This window comes from Gossypium raimondii, chromosome 13, assembly GCF_025698545.1.
Source record: "Gossypium raimondii isolate GPD5lz chromosome 13, ASM2569854v1, whole genome shotgun sequence".
Lineage (NCBI taxonomy): Eukaryota > Viridiplantae > Streptophyta > Magnoliopsida > Malvales > Malvaceae > Gossypium > Gossypium raimondii.
Window position 1 is genome coordinate 20,195,752 of NC_068577.1, and position 12,687 is coordinate 20,208,438.

The 12,687-nt window shown below is 33.6% G+C and overlaps 1 protein-coding gene across 2 annotated transcripts; it reads left to right on the top strand.

Moving 5' to 3' along the window:
* Positions 1-1,141: 1,141 nt before the first annotated feature.
* LOC105767572 (chaperonin 60 subunit beta 4, chloroplastic) lies at positions 1,142-6,675 on the top strand. Of its 2 annotated transcripts, XR_001125542.2 has the most exons (14): positions 1,142-1,376; positions 1,475-1,600; positions 2,388-2,525; positions 2,680-2,775; positions 2,941-3,183; positions 3,263-3,497; positions 4,146-4,315; positions 4,877-4,954; positions 5,048-5,119; positions 5,311-5,415; positions 5,614-5,706; positions 5,824-5,916; positions 6,030-6,298; positions 6,407-6,675. XR_001125542.2 is itself a non-coding variant. In XM_012587142.2 (13 exons), exons 1-13 carry the CDS (start codon positions 1,212-1,214, stop codon positions 6,213-6,215), a joined length of 1,800 nt encoding a protein of 599 aa, XP_012442596.1. In that variant the 5' UTR covers positions 1,142-1,211; the 3' UTR covers positions 6,216-6,675. The 2 variants fall into 2 exon arrangements, 1 of the variants encoding a protein (XP_012442596.1); XM_012587142.2 differs by having other exon boundaries at positions 6,030-6,675.
* Positions 6,676-12,687: the final 6,012 nt, after the last annotated feature.

Here is a 12,687-nt window from a genome sequence, read left to right on the forward strand (position 1 = left end):
TTGTTTTCACCCAAAAAAAAAAAAAAAAAGCACAACCTATGGTTCAGGTGCTGCTTGAACAGTGATCCCACCGCATAAATAGCAAGGTTTATCCATATCTCTGTTGCACCAGTAACCAATTTCTGCATAAATGGATACAATCTGCAGGCTTTGCTTGTCCTTTACAGGGACAAAGTAGTAATGCAGAATGTAGTCAAACAGTATTTTGTTTAGGAATCTCTTCCTTTTATCAATTCAATATATTCTTTTTATTATAAAAGTTTTGTCATCCATTAACTGAAAACTCTATCGCACTTCACAAAATTGCCATTTCTTGAAAGGATGTTTCTAATATATTTAAAAGTAAAAAGTATTGAAATACTTTAATATTAGAACTTGGGTTATTTCCAGAAGAGGTTCCCAAATTATGGCCTAATTTTAAATTAGTCCTAAACTAGAAATCGTTTTAATTGAGTCGTCGTTCCGTGATTCTGAGCATATTGTATGATACTGTCTCTATATTTAGCACATCATATACACAAACTATTCATGGAGTAAACATAAAAGTATTTGAAATTTGATTATTATATTTTAATTATGCTCTACTTTATATTTAAATAAGGATTTAGGATGAGCTTAATTGAATGAAAAAGTAAAAAATGGAGGAGAAAGTGAAAAGTGGAAAGAAAATAAAATTTGAGTATCCTTGGTTGAGGAGAATAATGAGAGGAATAAAATGGAAAGGATGATTATTTTTCATCTTAATGCATTTTTCAAAAGATTTATTTTCTTTTCTTATATTTTCAATATCTCTTATCAACCACACTTGTAGAAAGGAAAATTATATTTTCCTATTTTTCTAGTATTCTACCTTTTCAATTTTTCATTTTATAATATTCTTACTTGCTAAGCTAACGATAGAAGGAAGCAATTTATAATATTCTTACTTGCTAAGCTAACGATAGAAGGAAGCAATTAATGCATATTGATACTTTCATAACTGTTTTAAAGTTTAAACTTAGAATTTAGAAGATTGGGCTGACCGCCAACCTTGAACCGGTCCAGGGATAGCCCATGAAATTCTTCTAGCCATGGAAATGTAATAGCGCCAAAAACAACTGCCAAGATATTTTCTCGTTATCTGCTTTTTCATCATCGTTATGATATTATCCTTATATATGAAAATCAGCTTCTATTTTTATTCAAGAAACTATCTGTCTTGAAACTCAATCATGGCATGTTCACTACCTCCAATTCCTGGGATATCACTCACCAACCCAACATTGTCCAAAACCAGAAGGTTATCATCTTCACATTATTCCATCTCCAAAAAGCCCAGAGCCATGGCCAAAGAAGTTTACTTCAACCATGATGGTTCTGCCACTAAGAAGCTTCAGGTTAGTTCTAAAATCCAAACACATTTTATTAACCCGAATGTATTCTTCTCATGTTTTCTCCTTTTTCCTGCTGTTCTTTTGTTGTTGGAATGGTGCAGACTGGTGTGGATAAAGTGGCAGAGCTGATTGGGGTTACATTGGGTCCAAAGGGGAGAAATGTGGTGCTTCAGAATAAGTATGGACCCCCCAAGATTGTTAATGATGGAGAAACTGTTCTCAAACAGGTATTCTATTTAGATGCCCGTCACTCCACTTATACTCTTTGTTTCTTGCCCTTTTTTTTCTGATATGGCAATTGGAGCTTTCATTTAAAACTTGAGAATTTGTGGGTTTTCACTTTATTATATGCTTGGATAACTAGAGCTGTTCTTTACAAAAAGCATAAGTTGATTGAAAATAATGAACAGAAGGTTTATCTTTTTGAAATGTTGACATTAGTAGCTACTACTACTGTTACTTACCTCTTATTGTTTAAATTTATATTTTATCTTTTTTAAAATGTTTTGAATAAATATCTTAGATGATAGGAATTAGTTGTAATTTTATTGTATTAATAGGTGCTGTTGAGTTGAATAAAATCACAAATTCTTATTCTGACCTTACTAATACAACAAAATTTTAACTAATTCACTATCTAAGATATTTATTTAAAATAATTTAAAGAAAAGTTAAGATATGAATTTAATTAATTTCCAAAACAAAATCAATAAGAGGTAAGTAACAACAGTAACTAATAATTTCTTCAAACTTCTATTCTTTGTAGGTGTACTGTTACCAATAATGATTTGTTTAGAAACGATTCATATGATCATCAAAAGTCCTTGTGGTGTAGTAGTTAAGGATATTCTTAAGTTTATCTGGGCATTCCAGATCAATTTAATGATAGTTGAAGGTGCATCAGTTCAACCTCATAAGCTAACGTCAAGAACAAAGAGTAAAAATAGCCATTCCAATCCTAATGTGTTGAAAATTTGGTACTTCCTTTCTAAAACTGTATCTCAATTATTTTAGATTGAGTTGGAGGATCCATTGGAGAATGTTGGAGTTAAATTAGTGAGGCAAGCTGGTGCAAAAACAAATGATCTTGCTGGTGATGGTTGCACTACATCTATAGTTCTTGCTCATGGTTTAATTACAGAAGGTGTGAAGGTAAGGCTCATATTCTGAGATGAAGTTATAATGTTTTCCATTGTTAGAACACACCCTAAATGATATGACAGATGGAGGCGTCTTCATAGAAGGCAGCTTTTTACAACTGAAGTCTCATCATACCCTCCAAATGCCAATGATTCTTTTCTTCCAGGTAGTTTCAGCTGGAATGAATCCAATTCAAATTGCCCGTGGGATTGAGAAGACGGCAAATGCCCTTGTTTCTGAACTCAAATTGATATCCAGAGAGGTGCATGACTATATTATCCTGCTTTTTACTTTTTTTAAAAAATCTGATAAACATTTATGGCTCAAAGAAAAATGCTAATGCTAATGATGTTTCTTATATGTACAAAGAAGTATATTCAAGCTTATCTCGGACTTGCCTTGAGTGTGAATGGATGATACATTGCAGGTTGAGGATCATGAACTTGCACATGTTGCTGCTGTTAGTGCTGGAAATGATTATGCAGTAGGAAAGATGATCTCTGATGCTATTCAACAAGTTGGAAGGAAGGGTGTAGTCAAAATTGAAAAAGGAAAAGGTACTGAGAACAGTCTAGAGATGGTAGAAGGAATGCAGTTCGAACGAGGATATTTGTCTCCTTACTTTGTCACTGATCGAGATAAGATGATTGTTGAGTTCCACAATTGCAAGGTATAAACATTAGGTTCTTTAAAAACCTGACATGTGTTCCTATAAAGTGATTAGAGGGTGTGGAATTCTTCTCTTGCAGTTCCTATTGGTTGACAAGAAAATCACAAATCCGAAAGAGATGTTTAAAATATTGGACAGCGCTGTTAAAGAGAAGTACCCAGTCGTGATAGTTGCGGAGGATATTGAGAAGGAAGCTCTTGCTCCGGTCATTAGGAACAAACTCAAGGGTGTGCTGAAGGCAGCTGCTATTAAGGCCCCAGCCTTTGGTGAGCGCAAGAGGCACTGCTTGGAAGATATTGCTATCTTGACTGGAGGTAACAAATACAGATACTATTCTCCCCTCTTCCATTAAGAACCAGTTTCATCAGCTAGAAAAATAGTCATTGAAAATATGATATTCTAGAATTTACCCATCATTGTAAATGACATTGTTCTATATCTTTCACTAGATAGCATCTTTTCGCATAAAGCAACTCTTTGTAATGGAATGAAGATCCCAAAAAGGGTATAGACATAGAAGCTATACCCAACAACTAAGAGTAAATGAGGTCTTTTTATTAAAAGCTCTTGAGATCTTTGTGCTAATAATCAACTGCAATTTCAAGTTCCACTCATTAAACAGTGTAGCATCCTTTTTTATCTCTATGGATATTCTAAATGTAGAAAGGATTATAATGACCTATTGCCCTGTAAGGAAAGAGGTGCTGGTGTTAGGACTTCGAAACTGCAGACTTCTCTGCTATATTTACTATGGAAGGATACAAAGTGTTCCCAGTTCAAAGATAGAGCTGACCTTATTGCAGGCGCCTTTTCTTGTCTTGAACCTTATTTCATTCTATATGAATCTTAATAAAATCACTTCATTAAGAAAATAAAAGTGTATCCTTCTCTATATGGAAACTTCTGCTTATTACAGTACTTTATGTTATTCATTGTAGACTTGTATGTTTCTTTTATTTCAGGCACTGTGATCAGAGATGACATGGGTATAACACTAGATAGGGTTGGGAAGGAAGTTCTGGGTACTGCTACTAAGGTTGTGATAACCAAGGATTCTACCTACATAGTTAGTGATGGTAGTACGCGAGAATCTGTTCAGAAAAGAGTTTCTCAGATACAAAATCTGGTTGAGGTGCATATGATAACTCCATGCCCTTTACTTTTCCCTATAATTAGTGACACAACACACCACATGCATGAAGAAGGGCGGATTTGAAAGTTGAACCTCCAAACACCTTAGCCTCCCCTTTTAATGGGACCTATGCTTCTTTTGAGATCTTTGTATATCCTGAAAGTTCATATTACAGTATCAGCTATTAGACTTTTTTTTTCCCTTTTTTTGCAATTGCGTTGATTTAATGTTGCAGCTGATTTGGTCATACCTGATTTGGTAATACCATGTTATAAACTGAATAATTACCTATCCTTTGTACGCAAGTTCAAACTTGACTTTGGTTGTCATGTTAAATTTTATCACTGCAGCCCTGCAAATGGTATTTAGATGAATTTATAGCATTCTGCAACATTTTTCAATAACTGCAAGGAGAACTCTTAAATTTACCTTCCAGTTGGAAAATGCATATAGAATAGGAAGTGATAGAGGAAGGCGCCGGTGATGCTGTTAAGGTCTTGAAGACAATGCATGTCTAGTTTTCCCTAATAAGACCTTATGTAATTATTTCTTATTCTGCAGAACACAGAAGAAAATTTTCAAAAGAAGATACTCAATGAAAGAATTGCCAGATTATCAGGAGGAATTGCTATTCTTCAGGTACACTAATATAATAGTTGTGAGGAAGTTCTCTATAAATTTTGAAAGACTTGCGTATGATCTAATCCATTTAATTTCATCAATTTATGATAGGTTGGAGCACAAACACAAGTTGAATTGAAAGACAAACAACTCAGAATTGAAGATGCTTTGAATGCAACTAAGGTAGTGATTTACATATCTTGCCATCTAGGATTATGTTTTCTTTTAACCTCTTGTAGTGTTTGAGAGAAAAAAATTCAGGGCCATATGAGTACTTAACATTCTCATTGGAGGGTTTTCCATCATTAGCTCAGCCTGTCAAGTTATCAATTTTTGAATGGCTAAAATCAAGCTTCTGACTTGATATAATGAAGGCAGCTATTGAGGAAGGCGTTGTAGTTGGAGGTGGTTGTATCCTCTTGCGGCTATCTGAGAAGGTGGATAGCATAAAAAACCTGTTGGATAATCAAGAACAAAAGGTAATTTAGTTTTTTAGCTGTTACTTAAATCATAAATTACATGATTTATATCTAAAAGCTCTGTCAATACATCCACACCTCTATATACAAGGGTACAACATAGTTTATGACATATATATCTCACTTTTACTGTTGCTATCTGTCTATTGACACTCTACCGGCAATAAATTATAAGCTTCTGTTTGCAAATATGAGCAGATAGGAGCTGAGATCTTCAAGAGAGCATTAAGCTATCCAACAAAACTAATTGCCAAAAATGCTGGTGTTAATGGGAGTGTTGTTGTGGAGAAGGTTTGATCTTCAACATAGCATATTTCATTTCAGCACTATGCATTTGAAGCATTATTTGATATGTAAAACATTTTGGAGGTTCAACCTCATTGTACATTCTCTTGTTTCACCTGACAGGTCTTATCGAACAATGATACAAGATACGGGTACAATGCCGCAAGGAACTCTTACGAGGATTTGATTAAAGCTGGAATTATGGATCCAACAAAGGTATTATAAATAAAATTGAGCCTCTTGATGTATGCATCTACTGTAGAAAGCCCTTAGTGATCCCATGGAGTGCTACTACTTTTGTATAACTTGTATGTCTTGTATTCAAGCAGGTAGTTCGATGTTGTTTGGAGCATGCAGCATCGGTGGCCAAGGTTTTTCTAACATCTGATGCTGTTGTAGTAGACATAGTAGACAATATGGATATCAAGTTCAAGCCGAAACTGACGAGAAAGAAAATACAAAGCTTAACGAAGTCATTCTTCCCTAAAAAATTATTTCCCAGATTCAGTAAATGATGCACGAGATTCGATTCTTCAGTCCACTGTATTCTACTAACATTCAAAGATGCTTCAATGCAAAGCATTACTAGATCATTCAGGTATTTCAGCATTAACTTACAATTTACTGAATAATGTTGAGTGGCTTTCTCAAGTAGCTGCCATTATTCAGTTCATCCATGCCAATTTTTAACCAATCTGGTTTTCAGTTCCCTTCTCTTCTAGTAGCTAGCTTCCATCCAAGAACTATGGAGTTCCTTCGCTGATTTGCTCATGTAAAGAAGGCTTGTTTAAAGTGGTAATGGTGCAAAGTTAAGGAGATGGTCTTGAGTGATGTAGGCTGAGGCTATGAAGAAAAGTTGGGCGAGTGTTGGTCGTGTAAAAATGCCTGAAAAATATGTATATTTTTTGGACAAAGTCAAAACACTTATGCATTTATAAACCAGTATTTTTCAATCTATCATATCTTTTCTTTTAACCTGTAAACTGAAGCATGGTGCATGCATTCGAGTACCTCAAAGGAGCTTCACAATAACCACACACCAAATAATGAATCAAATGCTAGGGTGCTTTGTTTTTGTAAAACAAAATTTATCTTTTTTATTTTCCAAAGGCCGTTCTATATATAAATCCAGTCAAGACTTGGACAGCTGACAGAATGTCGTTTAAGTTCAATAAAAGCACTAGGGATTGCAGAAGGAAATGAAGAAAAATGTGGATTGAGGTAGTCAAATGGCAAAGATGCATTGGTGAATGAGAATGAAGATGAAGGTGTTGAAAATACTTAGTGCTGGTAATATGGCATACTTCCCAAGGTGATAGATACGATAAATATGCAGTGCAAGGCAACTGAAAACATGAAAGATTAGATACTGCTAGCAACAAAGAGATTAGCCTTGTTGCTTCTGTAAAATTGTCTCGGTTTGCATCGGTTTCATCGACCCATCAATCATTGCAATTTATCTATTTTCTTTTTACTGTATTTTTAAAAGGTAGGGGTAAGAGATATAAAAGGATGTAAGCTAACAATATTGACTTAACATAAATAGATTGTAATTTCATTTATAATTTAGCCGAACTTTTTACCCTTTTAACGTTATGTTTAGATAAACAATTATTTTAAAAAATCTACGTACATTTATCTAAAATTAGAATGATTTTACATTATTTTATAATTTTTATATAATTAGTATTTTAATAAATTCAATATCTTATTTTTGCTCCATTCATATGGATAATGCATGCCAAATTTAATATAAATGAAAAATTTATAATTATTTATTTTATTTGAAAAAACTTTTAACTGTCATGAATATAAATATATCAAAAAACACCTTAGTTTGCTATAAGTTTAACTTGACTGTCTACATGGTTAGTCACAAGATTGAACAAACAACGAAACAAATACAAAAATTAGAGAAGGTAAAGAGAGATTTGCATGCAATAATTTGTTAACGCAATTCGGAAATAATCCTACTTTGTAGAGTCCCCGCTCAGAGAATGATTTTTATTCCAACAATCTTCTAAATCACCTATTGGTTGAAGCTCGATTTACCTTTACACAAAGAAGTAATTGCAACGTCGACCTCAATTGTTACAAATCACTTACCCAAAAAGCCTCACATACAAAGATTCAATCTCTCACAAAGAAAGCCTACTAATAGAATGCGAAAGTACAAGGAAAAATAACAAAGATAACTTAATCAAATTAGCACAACACTCCCTTAAATCGATGTATCTTCCATACAAATTGGCTGCCTATTTATAGGCTTAATATGACAACCTATTCGATCACCATAGTCCCATATAAACTCTTCTTTCTTTAATAAATAATCAGGATAAATAACCTCCAATATTATCTCAAGATAAAGTAGAATTAATCTCCTTAAAATCAGCCATGGTATACACCTTTGAGATTGACAAAATTTCTCACCAAAAATCCAAGTCGAAAACAACTTCTTCAACACACTCAAACTAAATAAACACAATTCTGATTCCGACTTTAAGGAAAGAGTCAAGAACATCCAAGAAGCCCACTTACTTATTAAAACAACATCCAATAAAGCCCAAGTCAAAAAAACTAACATATAAATATGTCCAAGTTGCCTTGTATCTTGGCTGATCAAGTCTATGACTGATTAGGTCATTGAACAAAGATTGTTAGACGACCTTGGTTCTAACAACCCCCCTTTTAGCTTTTTGACAAAATATAAGAAAATGATGTATACTTCCCCTATCAACATGCCATCATCACACATGAGATACCAAGGAGAAAACTGAAATAGAACTGAGTACCAACAATCATTCAAAGTATCAACACAATGAAGTAGTCATAAAAGAAGCAAAGTAGCAACAACACATTAGCAGCAAATCTTCAAATCAACTCCCCCTCACACCAGCCACCATTCTCTCCCTTTGGCCATGCCAAGATCTTCAAAATATGACACTTTAAAGAGTGTAAAATCATTAAAAAAACATGTTTAAATCAACAAGTATTCATCAACAAAAGATTGCTTTAAAGCAACAGCAGACACCAGTTTAGTTCATCAAAGCAACAACAAGCATCAGTCCGTCCAACTCAAACTCGTCCAAAATCAACTCACCATACTCTCCCCCATTTTTTTCAAAAAGCCAACAACAACTCCCCCTGCTATGATGTTCTCTCATCTTTAGAAATTTTCATAGGAGCCAAAGATGTCCCAATCATTAAAAAAAAAGACTTATCTTTTCATCTCAAACTAGATTCGTTAATATTGCCTTAACCACTTAAATTTTCTCTTTATAGACTTTTACTCCAAATAAAACTTTATAAAATAAGAATTATCCAGCCCGATAATAAAGAAAATAATTCTTTTAAAAAAATTACTCAATATTAGGCAAGCATTTAGCTTTGTGTGTACCTTTCCTTATCTTCAACGATTATGCTTGACAACCACCCAACCATCTTGTATCAAGACTCTTGAAAAAAATTTAGCTAGATAATTATGAAAAAACATAAAAAAACCAACAACAAGGATAGTCAACAAGCTCCTCTTAAAAAATAACAACATAAGCAACCAATGAAACATCAACAAATTATCAGTAGTAGCCTTGTTCTAATATGTTTAGTACTTTTGTTCTAGTTTATGTGCAAATAGGAGTTTGAACAAACATATATGATTCATCAACCTATACCTTCAAACATTCAAAACCATGCATATATTGGAAACATGTCATATAGATTAAGTAAGAATGCCACTAGGACTACTCTATGATCATTCTTGAAATATAGGATTAAAAAACCTTGCATGTTATTTTAAAATATTGAGTGAGAGAAGGTCATTGAACAAGACCTACGACCTCCATTGATGGTCTCTAAGTGATAGCATAATAAAGTTTCGAGTCAATTCCTACCCTAGCCGTACTACCTTAAGGTAAAATTTATCTTGTGGGTTCACTGGATGAGAATTCCTTTTAAAGATAACTAATTATGCATGACTCTCAATGAGATTGGCCCAAGATGACTCACAAATGAAAGTGTGTTCATGATGGGTGTTGGGTCAATGGTTACAAACTCAAGATCTTCTCTTATTAAATAGTTTCCCAAGAAACGATATTTAAGCTAGAAATGATGGCTAAATTTTAAACGGTCGTTGGTTCGTGTGGAGTCTTGAGAATTAAGATTCACGAACTGATTGGATGTAATCCATGTTCTTGCTAGTTAATCATGAGACCACAAGCCGACATTGTTGATAGGTGTGAGAATGATCAGAGCAATAGAAAAATGTTTTTTCATGGTTTTAATACAGCACGCTTGTATCATACTGCATTCTTCATATGTTGTTGAAATGAAAATATTTGCTTAATATAAAGATAATAATTAGCGAATCTTTATTTTTTAGTTTAAATTGAATGAAAATAACTTTCAAGAATGAAAATGGAACTTGCTAATAGTTCTCAGCTGTGAGAAACATAAATTTGTTCTTAATAAAACGTGTCATTCTAAAACTCAGCCCAAAACGAGAAATTGCTGGAGAGATTCTAACTCAATTACTCGATGTTATATGTTAGCGAACATGAGTAAAGTGTTGTAAAATTAACACGAGAATTTCCGTACTACCAAAGAGATCATGAAAATTTTGGAGGATTTGCTTGGAGGCCAAGTCGTATTGGCTCAAAAATCCTCTATTACAAATTTGATGAACTCTCAGTAGAAACCCGACACTCTGGTCAAAGAACATATGCTTAAGCTTATGTGATTCTTTGTGGAAGCGGAGTATAATGGGGCTGAACTAGACGTGAACACTAAGATTGAAATAGTGTTTAAATCCTTAACTAAGGAGTTTGTTGGTTTTAGGGTCGGTTACACCTTGGAGAACAAGACTCTTACCTTGACTCAGCTCATAAACGAATTACAATCCTATAAGTTGATGCTGAATGGTGGTAAGTCAGTTTAGGAGAAACCTGGGGCAAACTTAGCTTTGGGCCACTCATCCTCTAAGGGGAAATAGAAAGCTAAGGGAAAGAAGAAACCGACTAAATATTCGGTTTCACCTCGTGTGGATAGGAAGAAGGCTAATAAGTTAAAAGATCCTGAAAAGACCAAATATCTCTTTTGTAACAGGAAAGGGCATTTCAAATCAAATTGTAAGGAATATTTGGATTACCTAGCCAAAAAAGGAAAAGATATAAAACTCTTTATGATTGAAGTTTGCTTAGTTGATGAATCAATTGACAACTGGGTTATTGATTCTAGAGCCACTAACCATGTGTGTGTTTCTTTATAGGGGTTCAGTGAAACAAGAAGTCTATGTGACAGGAGCCTCTCGTTGCAGACCAAAGATAAGAGCTATGTTTCAGTCAAAGTAGTGTGAGAAGTTATTTTACATTTTGATGATTTTAGGAAGATTTTTTTAAAGAGCATATTTTATATACCTAATTTTAAGAAGAATTTAATTTCTTTAGCATGTTTATTGTAACACCCCTAACCTGTCTTTGTTACCAAATTAGGGTTACGGAGTGTTACTATGAGGGGTACCTATGATAGTTAAGACTTGGTCATATTAACCATGAAAGAATCACTAGATTCGTGAAATATGGCCCCTTAAGTATGCTTAAGAAAGTTATTATTTCACAATGTGAACTTGCTTGAAAGGTAAAATGACTAAGAAGATTTTTTAATAAGAAAGGTACAAGGGCCAACCAACCTTTAAACTTGTGCACACTGATGTATGTGGTCCTATGAGCATCAGTGCTCGAGGAAGTTACGATATTACGTGACTTTCATCGATGAATATTCTCGATATGGATATGTGTAAAAGCCCGATTTTGGGCCTAGTTGGAGTAGTGGTTTCGGGACCACAAATTCGACGAGGAAAAATTTGTTTTTCTTATATTTTTATGGTCTACGATTTCACGGAATGATTTTGTGAAAATTTTGTTCGAAAATTTCGACGTTTGGGCACTCAATTTAGTCAAAAGGACTAAATTGTAAAAAGTGCAAAAGTTGAGTTCTACATGTTAGAGGTGTTCAATTGTTATGAAACTTTAAATTGGAGGTCCTTATATGGTAATTAGACCATTGGTTAAGTTGGTAGACAAAAATGGGCATGAGATAAGTGAAATAGGAAAATTTTAAGTTAGGGGCAATTTGGTAATCTAGTAATTAAAATGAATTAAAAGGGAAAAAGATGGCAAATTGTGCTCATCTTCTTCATTTGGAAGAAATCAGCAAGGGGGGAAGCCAATTTTAGGGTTTTCAAGCTTCCACGCTCCATAGTAAGTGATTCTAAGCCCCATTTTTAATGTTCTTTACGTTTTTTGAGTCCCGGTAACTTGATTTTGCTTATTCTAGCAGTAATTTAATCTAGGGTTTATATTTGGAAAAGTACCCATATGTGAAATGTGTTTATTTTGATGTTTTATGGTAGAATATGAAGCTAAAAATTATGTTAAGCAACTTTTTCTAAGCGATTTTGAGTGAAAACGAGTAAAACGACATGATCGATAAAAATGCTAAATGTTCATAAGTAAGTGTTAGAGTGGGAATTTGATGTTTCCATAGAAGGGAAAAATGTTCAGCATGTCATAATACATAATAATAAGGGATGAATTTTAATTTACGAGCTTTGGGGAAAAAGTGTAAATATCCAAAAGTTTAGGGGCAAAATTGTAATTTTACCAAAGTTTGAGTCAAGGACTATTTTGATAAATGTGAGTACTAAATAATTCAAATGTGTTATTATAGATCAAGAAAGAAGTGGAATCGACCTTGACCGGAGAAAAAAAGAGATTAAAGACTAAATTGCTAAATTTTTATATTGTTGCATCAAAGTAAGTTACGTGTAAATAATAGTTATATTTTTATAAATTGTGAATTATATTTGATATGTGAATTAATATTTAATGTGGAAGGAAAATTATTCATGAATTATTCAAGTGATAAAGTGTTGAAAAAAATGTGTTAAGTGTAAATTCCGGTTGAACTTAGGAATAGAAGTGGATACAAGTG